This window comes from Erinaceus europaeus, chromosome 6, assembly GCF_950295315.1.
Source record: "Erinaceus europaeus chromosome 6, mEriEur2.1, whole genome shotgun sequence".
Lineage (NCBI taxonomy): Eukaryota > Metazoa > Chordata > Mammalia > Eulipotyphla > Erinaceidae > Erinaceus > Erinaceus europaeus.
The window spans coordinates 9,988,250-10,009,173 of NC_080167.1; the positions used below are offsets into that span (position 1 = coordinate 9,988,250).

The 20,924-nt window shown below is 41.4% G+C and overlaps 1 protein-coding gene and 1 long non-coding RNA gene across 4 annotated transcripts in view; both read left to right on the forward strand.

Annotated features, from left to right (window-relative positions):
- The window catches only part of MED13L (mediator complex subunit 13L), a 269,894-nt gene extending 249,887 nt beyond the window's left edge, over positions 1 to 20,007 (forward strand). For 2 of the 3 annotated variants that reach the window (XM_060193027.1, XM_007528774.2), the window contains exons 24-31: positions 1,809 to 2,032; positions 2,201 to 2,343; positions 7,906 to 8,064; positions 9,669 to 9,845; positions 11,160 to 11,317; positions 13,730 to 13,891; positions 16,109 to 16,221; positions 17,152 to 20,007. In XM_060193027.1, coding sequence (XP_060049010.1) covers positions 1,809 to 2,032; positions 2,201 to 2,343; positions 7,906 to 8,064; positions 9,669 to 9,845; positions 11,160 to 11,317; positions 13,730 to 13,891; positions 16,109 to 16,221; positions 17,152 to 17,284 — 1,269 coding nt within the window. In that variant the 3' untranslated portion in view covers positions 17,285 to 20,007. Of the gene's footprint in view, positions 1 to 1,808; positions 2,033 to 2,200; positions 2,344 to 4,329; positions 4,477 to 7,905; positions 8,065 to 9,668; positions 9,846 to 11,159; positions 11,318 to 13,729; positions 13,892 to 16,108; positions 16,222 to 17,151 lie in introns of those variants that run through there. The other variant, XM_060193028.1, reaches the window with a different exon arrangement.
- LOC132538991 (uncharacterized) lies at positions 4,506 to 5,964 on the forward strand. Its single transcript, XR_009550310.1, has 2 exons — positions 4,506 to 5,509; positions 5,556 to 5,964. It is a non-coding gene; the product is annotated as an uncharacterized LOC132538991 (long non-coding RNA).
- Positions 20,008 to 20,924: the final 917 nt, after the last annotated feature.

Here is a 20,924-nt window from a genome sequence, read left to right on the forward strand (position 1 = left end):
TTTTGTGAGACAATTCACATATCATAAAGTTTACCCTTTAAAATACCCATTTCAGTGTTTTTTTTATTTATTTAGAGCTGTACAGCCATCAGCACTGTGAAATTTTAGAATATTTTCATCAACTTATATTAGTTATCATTTCACATTGTCCCTTGTACCTCAGCAACTGCGAATCTACTTCCTGTCTCGGTGAAGCTGTCTGTACTGGGCCGCTCACTATATAAAATTATGTATATTCTAAGCTCATCCATGCCACTTCATATTTTAGTATTTCCTCTCTTTTTCTAAGTAAATAATATTCCATCCTGTGGTTTTACCACAGTTTGTTCATCCATTCACTGGTGAATGGACGTTTGAGTTGTTTCGGCTTTTTGATTATGGGTAATATTGCTGTGAACATTTGCATATAGGTTTTGTGTGTATATATTTTCAGTTCTTTGGATAAACTCGTAAGAGTGGAATTTCCTAATCTCTAGTTCTCAGTAAAAATGCTGTGCTTGAGACCTTGAACTAACCATTAAATGCCTCTAGACCTGTGGTTTGTATCCCTAAAATGAAAACAGTTGGATTAGATCATTTCCAAGATCCCTTTTAACTTCAAAATTGTATAATTTCCCTATTTACTAGTCTTTGCATGCTTAATGGTTGGACGTCAGCAGCTGTCGCTGTGAAATACAGTCTGTATTGCCGCAGCCAGCTCTAAATGATTGTTGCATTTTCAAAAGAAGGCATGTGACAGAGACTCAAAAAGCATAAAATATTTACTATGGTCCTTTACAGATGCTTTCTGACTCCTCACCACTATTAAACATTTACATAGGTCTGATAGCTACAAGCATAGATAACAATTTTGTCACAGCTTAAAATATTGTCTTAGGTAACAGCTAGTATTTCGGTTTGTTAAAGTGTATACACATATTAAAATATGATGAAGTAAAAGGCACATAACTGAAAAGTATCCAGTTACAAAAGATGCTTAATGAATTTTCACTGAGTAAAAATATCACACGACAAGCATCCAGAGTTCTCAGATGTTCTTTCTGGTCACTGCAGTGGTAAATCTAACTTCCAGTGACATAGTCCTGCTTATTTTTGGCGTCCATAGACATTGGATCCAACAACCTGAATTATTTTGTGTGTGTCTTCGCTTACTCGTTGTGGAGAGCCTGCGGTTCTATCCCATGTGGTGGTGGTTTTATTTGTTTATTTTTATGCTCTTTGCTGTTGAGTATCCAGATAATGTGACTGTATCACACTTACGCACTTCACTATTGCTTTCTGTTTGTAACCGTTATAACTAGTACTGCTGTCAGCATCCATATGCCTGTTTTTTAGTAAACGTGTACACGATTTTCACCACAGGGCATACTTTCATACAGGTTTAATAGATAGCATGGAATACTTTTCCGAAAGGATTGCGTCACCAGCAGTCCGTGCATGTTCTAGCTGATTCTTACTCTTTCCAGTACTTGGTGTTTTCTGTTTCTTTTATTTCAGACAGTCTGGTAGCTAGACGGTCACATTTCATCACGCTTTTAATTCCCACTTTCCTAATGAAGTTAGACCAATTTATCTTCTAAAATAGTCATTTCTTTTAATAAGGGAGTATTGACTTGATTGGGTTCCCTAGCTTACACCATTAGAAATCTTTTGATGTCTGCTACCATTAAGTACTGGGCAGCTCCAGTAGGAGTGGGGGTAATCAGATCTCATTATTCCATATTGGTTACACTCAGTGCTCTTCTGGGTTTTGTTGTAAACATTGGATGGCTTTGTATTTGACAAAGTGATTTTGATTTTGATTTCAGCGACCCAGCCCAATCCAGCTTTACTCCCCTCCTTTTATACTGGCCCCAATCAAAGACAAGCAGACAGAGCTGGGAGAGACCTTTGGTGAAGCAAGCCAGAAATACAACGTGCTCTTTGTGGGCTATTGTCTTTCTCACGACCAGCGCTGGCTTTTGGCTTCCTGCACCGACCTCCATGGGGAATTGCTAGAGACTTGTGTTGTAAATATTGCTTTACCAAACAGGTGAGCAGCCTTGGTGTTTATGGCACATATAAATTGTTGTTGTGACTTTCCTCATGTACGAGAAATTCTCATCCGCATTGTGTGTTCTGTAGAGTTTTCTTGGTCTTATCTTAGTGATAAGTTTTGACTCACTTGCCGGCTCCCCCTCCATCTCTTTCTTACGTTTAGATCACGGAGGAGTAAGGTATCAGCACGTAAAATTGGACTACAAAAGTTGTGGGAATGGTGCATAGGCATTGTCCAAATGACATCTCTACCCTGGAGAGTTGTGATTGGGCGACTTGGACGTCTTGGCCATGGGGAACTTAAAGGTGAGATAACCCAGAAGCACTATGTGTAAGAAATAAGGAAGAAAAGTTGAACGAATGTCATTATCTGAGTTGAGGGAGAAAACTAAAATGTTGATGGTAAGGAAAAGCAGATTATATTCTCTGATCCTTGTCATTGTAAATGACAAGGGGGCCAGGCAGTTGCCCGCCTGGCTGAGCACACATATCACAGCGCACAGAGACCTAGATTCAAGCCTCCTGTCCCTGCGGGAGGGAAGCTTTCCAAGCTGCGGGCCAGTGCTGTAAGTGTCTCTTTCCCAGCCTGTCAAATTCTTTCCTGTCTCTATCCAGAATACTTAAATACATAAATATCTTTTAAATGATTTTTAAACTTTTAATTTCAAACAAAACTACTTTACTAAATAAAATCCTGAGTATATTTTTGTGTACTACCTTAGAATAATAATTTGGTTATTGTAAAAAGTGATGTTTAGTACATTAGAACTTCTACTAATACTCATTTAGTATGTTGAACAAATGAGAAAAAAAGCAACATTTAGATTAAATAGCTCACTCAATCATTTTTTTCTGTTTAGGGTGGTAATTTTCTATTATCTTGGTGCCAGAGATAGCAAAGTAATTGTCATTTGCAAGCACATGCATTTGTAATTTGCAGTAGTCGTTATTTGCATTGCCACTGCCTGTTATTCTTCAGCCTGGAAACTTGAGAACAGGTGTTTTGTTTTGTTTTGTTTTGTTTTGGTTTGGCTTTTTTACCAGTTGAACCCGCAACTGCTTGTTATATATATTTTATACATGTGTATATTGCAGAGTACTAAAAACAACTGTAACTTAACACAGCTGACCACAAGCAGCTGCTTTGCTGGTCCTGAGCCCAGCTCACTTATTTGCTTAGTGTCCTAGAGGATTTTTAAGCTTTATAATTAATTAGTGGTACACTTACCTTTATGCAGCACGTTAATCGGTTGCTGGACATTTGGTGCATTTCTACCTTCTGTGCTTTTTTGTGAGTAGTGCTGCTCTGAGCACTTGTGTACAGTCTTTCCTTGAGTGCCTGTTTTTGAGTCTTTTCCGTCCAGACTTAGGAGTACAATTGCTGGTCATCGGTAATTCTCTGTTTAACTTTTAGGTGAAATATCCAACTGTTTTCCACAGTGCTACACACTAGTTGACATCCTCGCCAACAGTGCATGAGGATTCTAACTTCCTTCCTTTCTTATCAACATTTGTCATTTTATTTATTAGTGATTAAATAATGGTTTACAAGATCATAAGATTGTGGTATAGCTCCATACCACACCCACCACCACACCCCTCTTACCCCAAGGATAAATACCATAGTTTCCATAAAGTCTTAGTCTTGACATTTTCTTGAAAACAAGTTCATGTGTTTCAGTTCTTTGCGTTGCACATGTCACTGAAACTATATCGTAGTTGTTCAGAGCAGAGCAGCTGATTGGTACAGATAAAACTGTAGCGACACAAGTCCTTAAACACAAAATTGAAGAGCCTCAAGATATATAAGAAGGTTGAAAAGAAAGTTGTAAAAAAGATTACTAAGTACTAGATAGAAAATGACATAATTCAAAAAGACACAGGAGATTATATACATGTAAGCATGCTATATATAATAGAATTATGCATATGTTATATGCAAATATATACACACATACATCTAAGAGAGTCTTTCTTAAACTGTTCTTGTCTCACTATTCTTTGCTTGAATGTTTTCTGCCTTTCTTTCTCTCATAATTTGAAGTTGTCTTTCTATGACTGGTGTTTCTGGGTCTGTCTCACTATCTATCACCTTGTTGGGAGTTACGTGCTATTTACTCTGTGGAACTCCTTTTAGCAACTCTTGCAAGGCAGGCCTGGTCATGGCAAACTCCTTTAGCTTCTGTATGTTTGGTAAAGTCTTCATTACCCCTTCATATTGCAATGATAGTCTTGCAGGATAAAGTAGACATGGCTGGCAATTGTTGATCCCAGACTTCCTTCTCTTCCCAGGCTGATTCCAGAAAGAAGGAACTCTGCTGAGGTCAAAGTCACTTTTCTTGCCTGCAGGGCAGTCTAACCCTGATCACCAGGGTCTCCGTGATATCTGGGGCACTTTAGAGTTTGATAGGCTTCCCTCATGCCACAAGCATACCATTTTGTATTCTCCGATTTCTCTGAACAAATTCCCTGAGGTTTGCTCAGGAGCCTGTGGCTTCTGCTGCACTAAATAGCAGGCCAGAGATCCTTTTCTTTAAGTCCCTGAGTGGTTCCACAAGGACCCTTTAAATCTGCCACGTGGGGCCAGGTGGTGGCTCACCTGGTTGAGCGCACATGTCACAGTGCTCAAGGACCAGGGGGTTGAGCCCCTGGTTCTTATCTGAAGGGTTAAGCTTTTCCAGTGGTGAAGCTGTGCTGCAGGTGTCTCTGTCTCTCTCCCTCTCTGTCTCCCCCACCCCTCTTGATTTCTGACTGTCTGTATCCAATTAATAAATGAAGATAATAAAAAATAAGTGTTAAAAAAATCTGCCACGTGAATTTGAAGCAGTTGCAGACATGGCATCCTCCAGCAATGCAGTGCCACCTCACTTCTTTAAGTCCTTCTCTTCATACCCTCCTGCTGTCCACGCTCAATCACCAGCCTTCAGAAGCGATGTTCCTTTACCGGAAATCCCAGTTGTTCTCTGATGAAATTCGCAGTTATTTTGTTGTTTTATTTGTTGTTATATTTATTTTCTGGGAGAGAGCCAACTGTCCATGGCTAGGTTGCCATAATTGCATCCTGGAGTCCACAATAACATACTTAGTAAAAGTTGAGTGTGTACACATAGATGGAAGTCGTCCTCTCCCCCAAGATCTGTCTGTACAAAGTAAGAGGCATGCCACAGATAAGCTCACTGGTTTGTGCATGCAGATGTATCAGAACAGGATCAGTAGACTTTATTTGTAAAGTAAATATTTTCAGCTTCTGCAGGCCAGCCGCTTACTGTAAGTTGTAGCTTGACTATTCAGTGTTGCCATTATCATGTGAAATCTGCCATGGATAGTCATAAGTGAATAGACGTGGCTGTGTTCCAGTCATAGTTTATTTTCAAAAGCAGGTGAGAGGCAGGATGTAGCCTGTGATCGTAGTTTGCTACCCCTGACCCTTGCTTACAGAGTGTATTGTTTCTTTATATGACTTTCATATCAGGTATTTGTGGAACCCATGAAATGACTCCTGATACAGATCGTATCAGGTATTTGTGGAACCCATGAAATGACTCCTGATACAGAGAAAATGGCATGTTTAGCAGTTGCCTAGACTAGTGACCCATTAGAGCTTGTGACCCACAAGCTTTGCATTCGACGTATTAAGTAAATATTCTCTTAGGAACCTGTTGTGCATAATTTTTAGTAATAAAGTTTATTGTAGAACAAAAGGCATTACTACCCTTTGCGTCTTTTAAAGAACACAATTATAATGAATCCTGTATTAGTAGCCTGGAGTCTTAACATATTAGAGAACTCATCATTTCATTTCAGAATTATCATCTAGCCTAATATGCTTTTTAGTCAGTCTTATTTCTGAAAAGCTTTGAGCTACTCTTAACCCTTGGGAATCTAGAATATAATAGGTTAAAAAAAAAGAAGAAGAAGAAAAAGAAGGGATAAAAGTATAGTATTCTAGTCACTTGGTGTTTTAGAAAATTATTAAGGTCATCCTCTTTTCTTGAATGCTTTCTACAAGGAGCATATTAGAGGAGAGAAATATAAATGTGGCTAGAGAAGCCCATCAGAAGATCCAAAGAGGTCAGACTTTTAAGAAATAAGGATATGGGGGCAGGGGCAGGTAGCATAATGGTTATGCAAAGAGACACTTGTGCCTGAGGCTCCAAAGTCCCAGGATCAATCCCCTGCACCACCATAAGCCAGAGCTGAGCAGTGCTCTGGTAAAAAGAAAGGAAAGAAGGGAGGGAGGAAGGGAGGGAGGGAGGAAGGACAATGGATGGATGGATGGATGGATGGATGGATGGATGGATGGATGGATGGATGGATATGGGGGGTCAGGCGGTGGTACCTGGTTAAGTGCACACAACACAGTGTATAAGGACCCAAGTTCAAGCCCTTCGTCCCCACCTCAGGGGCAAAGCTCCCATTAATGACTTAGAGCTGCAGGTGTTTATGTCTCTCCCTCCTTTCTCATTTTCTTTCTGTCTATCCAAACATATATAAATCAAATTTTTTAAAAAAAGGAAGAAGAAGAAATAAAGATGGAGAGAGGAGCCTAGTGAATAGGGAATGTGTTTCCTTCCTTTGGGGACCTGAGGTCTGCATCACATTGTGTCACTGTGGGACCGTGTGTATGCAGATTTCAGGATCAGCTCTGAAGTATTGGTTTACAAGATCATTTATGACAAAATACTCCGACTGCCTTTTATTTTTCCTTTTTTTAAATGCACAGCCCACATCTGTTTGATTTTGCTCTGATTTTTGAAAACATGTTCCTTTAATCACTTCAGTTTGAGGCTTTGTTGGGTTCCTTTTACCTGCTCTTATTTGGAGTGCTGCTTATTAGAAAAGAAAAAAAAAATCCGATGGCAGAGAAGTCATCAGCAGTTGATAGCTCGTCAGTAGTTGTGGCATCCTGCTCCCTGCATGGCAGGGAGGCCAGGAGAGGGGCACCTGCTTTCCTGTTCCTAGTGTAGCATATGACCCTTACCAGCTCTCTGCGTAAGTAAACATGGTGCTTGCTTGGAACCACAACCAGTAGAAAGAAGCTGGTGCCGACTCTTTAATTTGAGCAATTACTGTGGCATCATTTGGAACATTTCACTCACTCACGGAAGACACGTGGTTTCTCTCCTTTTGCGGGCATGCTAAGAAAGGGCCCCCTTTCTGCTGCTGCTTTCCTCTCGTGGAAATAACCCCCCAACAACAGTATACGCCACACTGAAGCTTGCACTCACCTGTGCTATCATCTAAAGAGTAAAGCGGAAAGGGGCCTTGGAGAGACCAGGCCCAGGAGAAGAAGAGAAAGAACAGAACAGCTAGCACTGGTTCACCATCAAAAAGCATTTAAGGTTCCTAGGTGTGCTGGACTTCAGTCTACAGAGTAGTTGGCCTTTGCTTCTTTGTTCATGCAGTGTAATAGAGTGCCATTTTCTTTACAGGTAGGAGGGGACCTATATAAGACCATGTTCCTCGAGGACCCTATCAAGAAAATCCAATTACCAGACAAAAACATTCCTTATCAATATGAATTTCTTTTTTTAAATATTTATTTATTCCCTTTTGTTGCCCTCGTTGTTTTATTGTTGTAGTTATTATTATTGTTGTTGATGTCGTTGTTGTTAGATAGGACAGAGAGAAACGGAGAGGAGGGGGAGACGGGGGTGGGGAGAGAAAGACAGAGGGGGGAGAGAAAGACCTGTAGACCTGCTTCACTGCTTGTGAAGCGACTTCCCACCAGGTGGGGAGCCTGGGGCTCCTTACCGGGATCCTTACGCAGGTCCTTTAGCTTTGCATCACCTGCGCTTAACCCGCTGCGCTACCGCCCCCATCAATGTTAATTTGTAAAGACTGTATAACTGATTTGTTCGATTTCAGACTGGAGTATCCTCCTTGGAGAATGTGCACTACAGACAATCAGCAAAAGGCTCAAGGACGTGTGCCGGATGTGTGGAATCTCTGCCGCAGACTCCCCTTCTATCCTCAGTGCCTGCCTGGTTGCCATGGAGCCCCAGGGGTCCTTTGTAGTGATGCCAGGTAAATCTCCTCTTATCAGTTTTATGCATCAGGTATCAGCACAATCCATTCACACCTAAGTGCACAGGCAGGCATGGACTGCGTCTTCCTTCTATTATCAGAGCTTGATGAGAAGGCTGTGCTTATGGCTCACAACTGGAAACCCGTTTTTGGTCTCCTCCAAGGGGATTGGCTTGTGGTTGTATCGTCTTTGTTGACTGTAGCTTGGGAGAGAGTGTTAAGTTCTAGACATGGTTGCGAGTGTTTAGAGCTGTGACTAATTATGGTTGCCTGACCCCAACTTTGTGCTAGTATAACAAGATCACTCTCCAAAAATCTAAGTGGACACCAGTATGATACACTTTTGAATTCCCTTTCGCAGACAAGTATTTGATAGAATCTCTAAACAGTTCAAGAGGGCATGTAGTATCGTGGATATAATTGTAGGTAAGTGGTAAGATGAAAGGAGATAGAGCAGTTGGCACAGTTCCCGGCCCCAAGTGAACTCCCAGTAAGTCTTATGTGCCAGCAGGAAAATAACCCAAACATCATGCCAACAGAAATCTTTGAAGTAACAGCAACTGACTATTTTATAATTTTATAACTAAGCAATTCATACTTCCTAAATGTGTTTACCATCAGATATTTCTTGCATCGATCGGAAGTCTGTCTACTCTTCCCCTATAAAAACCAGTATTGTCACAGATGCTGGAGTGGCACAGTACCAGGGCACAGGACTTGCACACACATGAAGTCCCAAGTTCAGTCCCCACAACAACATATACCAGAGTATATGATGCTCTACTTCTCTTGTTCTCTCTCTCTCTCTCTCTCTCTCTCTCTCTCTCTCTCTGTCTCTCCCTCTGTCTCTCTCTCTCTCTCTGTCTCTCCCTCTGTCTCTCTCTCTCTCTCATAAATGGAAAAAATCTTTAGAAGTCAGTGGTGTCATGTGAGAATAAGGCATTTATCGTCATTCCTGTGAGAGGAATGGAACCAAAAGTTCACTGACGCCACCATTCATTGAAGCCATTCCATGAGAAAACAAGAGAGAGTGATGTATGTCATACTGACCTGCTTACTAGGTTAATTGTGACCATTTGGATAATCAGTTCATTATGCTCACATCTTCTTCATAAAAGGGGACAATGTCTTCTACCTTGCAGTAGCTATGATGATTAAATAAAGTGACACACTTGAGCTTAACACACAATAAACATTGAATAAATGTTCATTATGATGGTTATTGCTTGAATAGTACCATTTCTACAAAATCTCTATCATTTAGGACAGTTGTACTTTACAGATTGCAAGGAGTCACAGGAGAGAAGCAAGTGGGAGATTTATTTTTAGAAATACTTAGATCAGTAGTTAACATACATTTGATAGATTCATTTCAATTTTATCTCAGCCTTTCCAGTCCAGTGTGAAAATGAGACTTGGCTCTATGTTCTGAGTGGATTTCTTTAAAGAGTAAACACCTGGGCTCAACTTTAAATGTGTATTCACGAGACTCCACTTCAGCCCAGCCTCTTAAATTTCTTTACTTCATTCACTATTCACTGCCTGCACTAAAGGAGCTGATAGAACTAGTTTGTTTACTTTCTCTCTTGCTCTCGCTTTTTAAGATGCTGTCACAATGGGCTCTGTTTTTGGTCGAAGTACTGCACTGAACATGCAGTCATCTCAGCTCAACACCCCTCAAGATGCTTCTTGTACACACATCTTGGTGTTTCCAACATCGTCAACCATCCAAGTGGCTCCAGCTAACTACCCCAATGAGGATGGGTTTAGCCCCAACAACGGTGAGTGCAGTACGAGTATGTCAGCTCAACTTTTTCAACAAAACATAGAGTTAGAGTGTGGCCTCATCAGGCTCCTGCAGGTTCCTGTGTGTTGTAACACAGTGGAGAAGGGGTGAAGGTTTTGGTTGTGAAGGTGTACTTTCTCTGCACTGTCACCAAGACCAAATGGAAACTTTACTCTCTTGGGTAATTAACTTCTTTCTGTTTCTCATTAAAGAGGAAAAAAAAATACCTGCTTGGTAGTGTCCTGCACATAACTTACCATCTTTCAATATATTTTTAATTGATTTGAAAAGAATGGAGACTGCTGGATAATTGAAGGATTGCAAACCACCACCACCACCACTACCCCCTTAACATTACCACTGAAAATCTAATTTGCCATGAACCAAAAACTCTTATATTTTTGGTTTGAATATCTGTTAAAGCACTCATTAAGAAATGGCTATCCATAAACCGTAAAATGCTCAGTATTCAGTCATTTGTATTGTCCCTTGAAGAATTTTTAATAACTACCAGAATTACTCAGGTCTGTTAGCTGGTCATATAGTGTGATCACAGGCCACAACAAATAAGAGAGGAAGAGCCATGGCGGAATGTTCATGGTGATTGGTTTAGAGGGGATGGTTTTAGACTCAGCTTTCCAGACTTTCTTCTGTGATAGTCTTTACTTTTATCATACGGGAGAGTGTGTACTGTGCTCTGCTTTGAGACTAAGCCTCCAGTTTCAGGGCAAGTTCACAGCTGTTAACATGTATTAATTCAGCTTCCAGTACTTTAAATGCTGGTTGGATACAGGGATAGGATCTACTGATTTCTTGCATACTGTCAATTTTAACTTTGTTTCATAATTAAATTACTTCTTTGGCTGTTCTCTGCCTTTGGAGAGTATGTACAATGTAAATTCTTAGTTTTTATTTTTCATCTGTCCATTCTGTTAATTCTTCACAGTAGGAGAATGCTGGGGAGAATAGAAAACAAAAATATTGCGCAGTGCTTTGTACCTAGTAGGAACACATTAGGTCTTTTGTTTTAATATTATGTTTTAATGAGAGATGCAGAGAAAGGCAGAGAATGACAGAGACACAGACCAGAACATTGCTCAGCTCTGGCTTATGTTGGTGCTGGAGATTGAGCCTGAGGCCTTGGAGCCTCCAGCATGACAGTCTTTTGCAGAACCATCATGCCATCTTCCCAGACCCCTACACACACATTAAATCTTCATTAGTTTTTTTAAATAGTAAGTGTCTGTACCAGTCACAAATCAACAAAACAGTACATTGTTAACTGTGTTTTCTTCTCTCTCCCTTTTAGATGACATGTTTGTTGACCTTCCGTTCCCAGATGATATGGACAATGATATTGGCATATTAATGACTGGGAACCTCCATTCCTCTCCCAATTCCTCCCCAGTTCCCTCCCCAGGCTCTCCCTCTGGTATTGGTGTGGGTTCTCACTTCCAGCATAGTCGGGTAAGAAAGATTTGGGATAATTGGTAGTTTCAAGTAATTTCTATCTTCAGGAAAATAATCTTAGAGAATTGTGATAATCTCTTTACTATATTCTCCTTGGTGATCTTGGTTCAAGAAAATTGAATGTGGTGAAGTGACTGTAGTTGTTCCATTTTTTTTTTAAATATATATTTCTTAGTATTGGATAGAGACAGAGAAATTGAAAGAGGGAGATAGAGAAAGGAAAAGACAGAGAGAGAGACACTTGCAGCCCTGCTTCACCACTCGTGAGGCTATCTCCCTGCAGGTGGGGAACAGGGACCTGAACCTATGACCTTGCACACTGTAATGTGTGCAATTAAGCAGGTGTGTCACTGCCTGGCCCCCGGTTGTTCCATTTTGAATAAAGACAGGAATTCAAAAGAAACGTAGTGTTTTTCTGAATGAGCATGCTTTATCAGAAAAAATAATTGTATTACAAACTGAAGAATTCTGTGCAATGATTGTCTTCTTAGCAAACACTAATTCTGGTTGCTCACTGCATACCAGTTAGATACTTCAAATTTTCTGCCAAACTTTTCAGATGCTGGTCCAACTGCCTGCTTATTTAGCATGCAAAGAAACCGTTTGTTGATGGTTAATTATTTTAAAGAGAGCCTGATTCTTCTTGCTCCATGGGCTGGGGGCTTTGTTTGTGCAGTCCCGGACTGCCCCAAGCCTGCCTACAGCGGTGGCAAGAACCCGCAGGAAGCTGATTCTGGAGAAGTGTCTGTCTGAGTTAATGCCAGAGTATTCAGGATAAAACCCAAGTTTACCACTAGTCTCTTCTTCAAATACTCCAGGAATATTGGAGGTAGATGAACAGAAGATTGAAGAGTCACATGTTTTTCCACAGCTTGTGTTAACTTTTTTTTTAACAAGGTAGAAGATTCATGCATTACCAGTATAGCACACTTTTTACTTCAAATGTCATGAGATTGAGAGATTAAAACGGAGAAAAATGTCTCTTGACTTCTTAAACTGGACAAGTATAAGCAGACGAATCTGTCAGGTGGGATATACATTGGCAGTCTAGAGTTCACTGACAGACAAGCAGAGATGTAAGCCAGAGTTGCAGGCCAGGTAAAACCAGCTTAACTTAGGAAAGGAAGGAACAGCCAGTGTTTTTGTTTCCTCCACAGTGTAATGACAGGTGATGACAGTTTGCTAGCTTATTGGGAGCCACCATGGTAGGAGTCCTGGATACAGGCTTTGCAAGGGATTGTTTCTGTTCAGACTTAACGTGAAATCTCTAAGCAACTACGAGTGTTTGACCTAGAGTTTAACAGCCATACAGCTTACTAGCTTGAAGACCTTGAGTTAGCTTCTTTTACCTTTCTCAGCCTTATGCCTCATCTGCCAAGTGGAAGTAATAGCCACTGCCTCCCAGTGGCAGCTGCTGTAACTCAGTTTATTCATTGGCAAAGAATTGGTACTTGCAGGGCTACATGAACTCTGTATGTGATAGAGGTGTACTGCTTTCCTCCCCGTGTCAGAGCCGCGAGCCCTCGTGTCTTTGACTGGATGTCAGCGTACGCAGCATGGCTCTGGAGTCATTCAGGTGGTCTTCTTCAAGCCTGAGCATCTGCAGCCAGGTGACCCCGGAGAGTTTCAATAGTTCCTCTTCAGTATCCAATTAAGAAATTTTATCAGGAAAAAGAATTTGTTCCGAGTGACAGTGACTTTTTTCCTCCCACCAATTTAGAATTTAATACAGTTTTTGTAGTAATTGAGGACTATTTCCCCCCTCAAAACAAGCTTTTGAAAAAACAAATGGATTCCTGATAACTTACATAAAAGGGGCATTTCTAACTCTTGAAGCTGGCTACAAGAGACAAGTATTAGAATGCAAATGCCACTGGCAGGAACACGCAGTGAGGCTTCCACCCTTGTTGAGGGATTGCTGCAGGTAAGGCAAGACCTGTGTACAGGAGAGCACTCTGCTGGCTTGTCGGCACTAGTGCCGTGTAAATGCAGATGCTGGTGAAGTGCTTTCCTGATCAATACTTTGACGGAGATGGTCAGGCGCCCTCGTGTATTCTGGGCTGCTGGTAAATGAGCGCACCAGTATGGTGTCCAAGATTTCATCCTGTCCACTTTCAACTGTTTTCCAGCAATACCACAGAGTAGATTTGGCATTCCACAGAGGCGGAATCAGAGTGAATAAATGTGCTTACTTGATGCTATTAGTCGAACTCTCGGTTGCAAGGGTAGCAGCGAAGACTGCTTCTTGGCTGACCTTTCCCAGTCACCTGCTGCTCCCTTATGAGACGCTGCTGGGAAGGACAGTGGTCACTGCATTACGTGGGCAGGGCTGAGAAAAAGATGGTCTTGAAGGCTTTATGCAGTGATGGTTGGTTGCTGACTGTGCTGTTTTGGAACTTTGTTTTTCAGAGCCAGGGTGAGCGTCTGCTCTCTCGGGAAGCGCCTGAGGAGCTGAAGCAGCAGCCTCTCGCCCTTGGGTATTTTGTGTCAACTGCCAAAGCTGAGAATCTGCCCCAGTGGTTTTGGTCATCATGTCCTCAAGCTCAGAACCAGTGCCCCCTTTTCCTAAAGGTCAGTCTGGTGTCATTTTTAAAGTTTATGGGGATATGTGACTTTGGCTGAAGTTCTGTTTTGATCAGAGCTGTCTTAGCCACTCCACTGTTAGCCTGTTTCCTTTTTCTCTCACCCTGCTTATAGTCTGAAGATATTTTAATTTTACTTGTTGGTGTAGAGGAACTCAAAACCTTGCCACAAAGAAATGAATCCAGGGGCCAGGTGGTGGCGCACCTGGTTGAGCGCACGTGTTACAGTGCGCAAGGACCCAGGTTCGAGCCCCTGGCCCCCACCTGCAGGGGGGAAGCTTCACAAGTGGTGGAGCAGGGCTGCAGGTGTCTCTCTGTCTCTCTCCCTCTCTATCACCCCCTTCTCTCTCAATTTCTAACTGTATCTATCCAGCAAATAAAGATTAAAAAAAAAATTTTTTTTAATGAATCCCCTTAGCCCAAGGAGGAGACTGGGGGCTGAGGGTACAGGCACATCGAGGGTGGGCACACAGTGTCGGGGAGACGTTCTTGCGGCACTGCCGTCAGTGAAGGGAAGCCTGGGTGAGGCAGCAGTCACAGTGTCTCCCTCCTCTGCCTGGCTGTGAGAAGAGGGCAAGAGTCAGCATGAAGGACTCCACACTTAGCATTTTCTCCTTCCTGTGTATTTCTTGAAAACTCTGTACATTAATTAAGTTTAAATAAGACCTTATCATTTACAAATAATACTAAATATTCTGATTGATATTTTATCACAATTTCTGAAGTTTACATGTTATTAATATGTAGTAAATAAATCTATATAAGAAAAATATATAAATTATAAGATCCCATACTTTTAGTTTGGGTATAAGAACCTGGAATGAAATCCATTTCTCACCTAGAGATTGGCAACAATCCAAAGAGTTGACATCTTGCTCTGTTGGCAGAGCTCTTACGAGAAGGCCCTGGGACAGCTGGGACAGCTAAATAAGCCGGCACTGTGTGCTTTCCTTATAAACAGCAACCCCCCAGTAGAAACTTATTCAGAAACTGGCCCCTGCAGGAGGTGGCACAGTGGGTAAAGCATCAGATCCTTAATCCTGAAGTCCTGAGTATAATCCTTGGCATTACATGTGCCAGGGTGATGCTGTACTGTTCCCCCTTCCTCCTCCCCCTTCCTCTCCTCCTCTTCCCCCCTCTTCTTTATCTTATCACGCTCATGAATCCAATTTTAAGAGAAAGAAATACAATCAAAAGAAACAAAGACAATGGGCTAAAAAATGGCATGCATAAAATGTTATAAACAAGTCCAGCGTCTGCCATAAGGCTCTGATTAGGTTATAGTACTTTTGTGTGATTTGTTACTCCCCCATAACAAAACATGGGGTCTTGGGATATTTCTGTATCACCACTCAGAAGTATAGATCACCATTGTGTGATCTCTGAGACACAGGTACGCATACATAAATCTGAACAGTTAAAACAAAAGACAGTTGAAGTAATGTTCTTGTCCCAACAACTCTAGCATATTTGCAATCAAAGAAGTTGTGTAAAAACACATGTAATTTTTATTTTCAAGCTGATCCATATGAACCTGTTGGGTGGGTAAGCCTAATTGAGTCCCTCAAACTAACTCAGTTTCTAAGAAATCAGGATGGAAGGACACTGTCAGCCGTATCCAGACTGCATGTCCATCTACAGATCCACGTCATCAGAAACATAGCATTCAGTCATATACAATACATGTTAACTTTCAAAACAGACTTTCTCAACTCTCAGATGCATAGTTACTTGGGATGTTGAGGTCACTGAACAGATTGAGATTCTCAGACTTAGAGATGTGCAGATTTCCAAGGGCTGTAGTGGGTATCAGCCTCTGGCAGACACAGGGATGCCAGTTTTCAGCATAGAATTTGGTAGAGTGCTCACATAACCATACACAAGGATCCAGGTTCAAGCCCCGGCCTCCCACTTGCTAAAGAGTGAGGCTTCACAAGTGGTGAAGCAGTGGTGCAGGTATCTCTCTCTCTCTCTCTCTCCCCCCCCCTTTCTATTTCCCCCTCCCATCTCAATTCTTCCCTGTCTATCAAATGAAAGAAAAAGGAAAAAGAAGAAGAAGAAGAAAAGGTCACTAGGAGCTGTGGATCATGCTGCCACCAAGCTCCAGTGATAACTTTGGTGGGTCAGTGAAAAATAATAATAATAAAGAAATGAAAATCAGTTGACTAGACTAGGGGGGTAGTAACTCACTTTACTCTTTCCCCAGGCTTCACTGCATCACCACATTTCTGTAGCACAGACGGACGAACTTCTCCCTGCCAGGAATTCTCAACGGGTTCCACATCCTCTTGACTCCAAAACCACGTCTGACGTCTTAAGGTAGATCCAGCCTGAGGCATCGTGGCCATCCAGTTTGAAATCACTTCCCTTTACCTTTGTTTTCCAAGCTGTCTTAATGAAAGCATGGTGCCCATTGGAAAAGCGGCAGGCTTTTATGCAAGAGGCTCTTTGTTTGGCCAGCCAGTGAGCACTGGTCCCTCCCACATGCTCACAGGACAGACATTGTTAGCTACACCTGTGTACAGTTGTCCTTGCTTCCTGTCTTGACAGGCATATGGGGATGAGAACAGATTTGGGGGAGGAGGCAGGGGGGAAGCCTGAAGCCTAAAGCACTTGACTTTGTGAACACTTTCTTACTCCCACTGGCACAAACTATATAAATAAAATGAGAATGTAAATTCCACAGTTGGGAAATAACCTCCCAGAGTATCTGCTAACTCTCTTGCACTTTAGCAAGCTATAAGCAATCTCTGTGTGTCTGGAGGAGATATTCAAACTTTTTCTAATGTTTTCCTAACTCTGAAGCAATTCCGAGATTTTAGTTAGCGAGGACCTGGTCAGCGTGATTCTCCAGGACTGATGCTGCCCAGGGGAAATAGAGTGGGAGCCACATATCTGATCAAACTTGTTTTTTTCTTCAGTAACCACATTGAAGTGGTAAAAGGAAATCAGTGGAGATAATTTTAACAGTGACTTTTGTCTCAGTATATGAAAATTATGTGCAAGCAGTAATCAATATAAAAGAATTCATGAACCAGAGACCAGGTCTGCACACACACACACACACACACACACACACACACACACACACACACACACACACACACACCAGCTCGACGGTACAAGTCTAGAAGGGAAAAATGAAAAAACATCAGAAAAAAGACTGCGGAGGGCCTGGGGTACTGGGATTCGCAGAGCAGCCTCTCCCTGTTGAGCCCCGTGCCCTGATGTGCATGTCCTCTCCTGCAGGTTTGTCTTGGAGCAGTACAACGCTCTGTCCTGGCTCACTTGCAACCCGGCCACCCAGGACCGTACCTCCTGCCTTCCCGTCCACTTTGTGGTGCTCACTCAGTTGTACAATGCCATCATGAATAGACTTTAAGTGGAAAAGCACTTATTCTCTCTGGCCCGGTTCCTTCTCCCGGCAACCTCAGTCCAAGGAACTTCTACTCTGCAAATACCCCACATCCTCTTCTCGAGACCACTCCCCACAGTCCTGCACTGTGACTACTTCTCAGCAGGCACATGTCAGTTCTGCAGTGTTCATTACCAGAGTGACTCATTGACACTTCTCTCATGGACCTGGAGACTTCCATAAGCAGTGACTTTCAGCCAGTGTTACGGTGTGTGCGGCCCCAAACCACTGGTCCACAGGAAGTTTTGTTGTTATTGAAGAGGGAAACAGAAGAGACGGTATTCTTTTGCACAAGAGTCTGTGTTTTCAGTCTCTGTTTAAAAATCAGGGCTCTTGAGCCCTTTGGATGAAATCCTCTAGTTACTGGTGTGCGGCCTGTGGGTTACTGAACTCCATAGCCTTGGGACTCTTTAAAACTCAGAGCCAGCTCAAATACAGGGTTTCATAAGGGGTTTCTGTCGCCCTCGAGCTCCCACTTACATCGGCACGAGTGCTTTAGTTGACTTCACACCTGTGTGCAGATACAAAAGGTCTGGAGACATCTTCATTTTGTTTATTTATTTTGTTTTGCCATATGGTTTTTTGTGACTTGAAGTTGTTTTTTGTGTTCTGATTATGTGAGGACCAGGTACAGTAGCTGAAACCCAGCTCAGATCCACCATAGGATTCTTCGACTACATACCTCTGTCCTAGAAGCCAGAAAAGGAGTGAAAAGAAATCCGGGAGACTATGCCTACAAAGTGATACTCAGAACCGCCTAGCAGCAGCTGGTGTTAAGAACAAGTGGGGTAAAAATTCTGCCATGTCCTTACTAACAGTGGCCAGCGTGTCGTGAAGGATCCCACTTTTATATACAGAAGGCAGTCAAGCTCACCCAGAGCCATGGAGGCAAGCACCTTCACCAGTTTTCTATAATCACAGTGGAAATCTCTTTTCTAGTGAATTCTTACTGAAAGCCAGGTCTCTCCTCATTAAATCAAAGGGACTCGTGTACATATCACAGTCAAAAGTGTTCTGCTCATCGAATCAGTCATAATAAATATGGTGAATTTTTTCTGGACCATAGGAACCTTATTTCAAAGAAATATTACAACTTAACCATTAAGTTAGTACTTGAAGTTGAGCCTTCATGTGGGACTTTAAACAAGATGCCTTTTTACAGCATTAATGGCTAACTGAAGTATTTTATGACTCCTCATTCCGGGCCAAGAGAGTTGTGTCTAAGACTCACTGTCTAACCCTTCCTGTGCTGTGCCGGTGTGGGCAGTGTCTGCGGGCAGCGGGCGTGGCTATCTACTGGGAGGTTCTGATCAGCTTGTTGAGCGCTAGTCATCTGTGGAGAGAATGATGCAAATTTTAAAAGTTCTTCCAAGAGACTTCCATATCCTGGTTATTAACAAAAAAGGAAAAATGTAATAGCTGATATGATTTTGTAAAAGTATTTTTCTTGAAATAATCTAATGTTTAAAACATTATATTAAAAAAAAAAGTTGTGTGGTGGGAATGTGAAGCAGAGAAATCACTTGTAAATGGATAATTTTGTTCTCTGTACCACCCGTTGAAGGGGGGGTTGGCTTTCGCAATGTATAGGCTAAAAAATCTGATATATCAAACCATTTGTATCTAATGTGTACAGTGTAAAATTGACTTTAAAAATATTGCAGTGCTATTTTTTCTTAATCAGAAAGGAGAAATTCTCAAGGCCTTTTGAAGAGCATAAGATGATGAAGATTGTAAACTTGTATAAAATTATCTTGGTGAGAAGACAAATTGTAAAGTAGATATTTGTAATCTTTTACCACTTTGGGGTTCCTTTTTTTTTTCCCCAGAATTCATCAGAACTTTGAAGGTTTTTTTTTTTTTTTTTTTTTTTTTTTTTATGGGCCGTTTTTAATGCAGGGGCTTTTCTTCCCTAGAAACCTAATTCTAAGCAAAAAAAAAAAAAAAAAAAAAGAAAAAAGAAAAAAAAACCACAAAAAAAATCTCTACAAAAATTTTTTTAAAAAGGCAGCAAAGGGTAGTTTTCATCTGGTGTCTTTTATTTAAGTTTTTTAAGTTAAGAAAAGCTGGTGACATATTTATACGTTTTGTGCAAAAATAAATGAATGGCAATAGATTTTAAAAAATCTTATTATGTACTTCTGTGTGAAAAAGTCTGTATAATACTCCCCTTAAATATGCATTATTTTGTGAGTTTTTTACTGAATTAATCTGAAATGTACAAGCCCTGGATTTGCTATAGAGTGAGAAGTTATTTTATTTTTTTTTTAATTTTTAAAATTCTGCAGAAATCAAGCTCTTACCATGGTTTGAACTAAAAATGGGGAGATGGGGCAGGGAGAGGGTGGGACTGCCGGCATGCTTGTATGTATATTTCAGAACCTTTTTAAATGTAAAAGCTGTACATTTCTGGGAAGTTCTGAATTTTCTTTTGTTTCCTTTTTTCCTTCAAGCATTTTGCAGTGAGCTTCTTTTATATATAGCAAACAATTTGAAAGAATACAAAAATATGTGAAGTTCATTTAAAAAAAAAACTACAGTATAGCGCTGGTACAGTACACTAAAAGACTTTGATAAAAAGACAATACTAAAAGGCCTCCATTTTAAATGTCATTCATATATTCCTTGTGAATGAGAGCTATATACTTTTACACACTTTTTTAGAGGAATAAATTATTGAATTACTGAAACTTTGAGTGACTTTTTTTTCCCCTGTCCTACTGCCTTTATACATAGTTTTTTTGTTTGTTTGTTTGTTTTTTGTTTTGTTTTTTTATGAGCTAGGCCTATTCCAAAGGTGGACATATTACATTTTGAACAGCTTTTGACCAGGAAGCAGTCCTGCCTTCAGATTCACATGGACATAAGAATCTTAGGGCCCCCATCGCCACGATCTACAAGTGATGCTCACCTACTCCAAGGTCTGACTGTCTTGCGAGATCAGTGTTGGCACTGTTCATGACGCTGCTGGCCAGAAGCGTGATCACCGAAGCACACACTTCCTAGAATCTCTAGTCGCATCAGGCAGATGACGCCTTAGCCCTTAATCAGAACCAGCTGGTATTTCTACAAGCCTCTGTCAGCTTGGACACTGTGCTCAGACACTGGTTGTCTGAGCATTGGCTGTACTTTTATACTAGCGCCCCTGTCTCCACAGCCACAACTAGCCATGCCAGGTCTGTCTGCTTCAGGTCTGCGTATTTGCCTGTTAATGCATCTCAAATAAACGATAAGTCTGACGTGGCACTCAGGACCCCTCATCCTTCAGTGATTGTAGGGTCTGCTTGAAGCACCCCCCACTTCATGTCCTGCACGGTTCTGCTGGTGTTCCTGCTGCTCTGAAGGCCAAGAGGTTTGTTCCTAACTGGTTTCCAGTGGAAAACTGCATTAAAACAAAACCAAATAAGCACGCAGGTTGTCATTGGAATATTTCTAAAGCAGATTTCTCACCTGACTCAACATCAAAGCTGCACAGTTTTCCCAAGACAGGCCATTCTAGAAAGACTTCCTTCATCTTTGAATTCACCACAGGTTAAAAGACCGTATCGTAATGTAGCTTTAATGTATTGCTGTGTCATCTTGGTGCTAAAAAATTCTCTCATTTCAC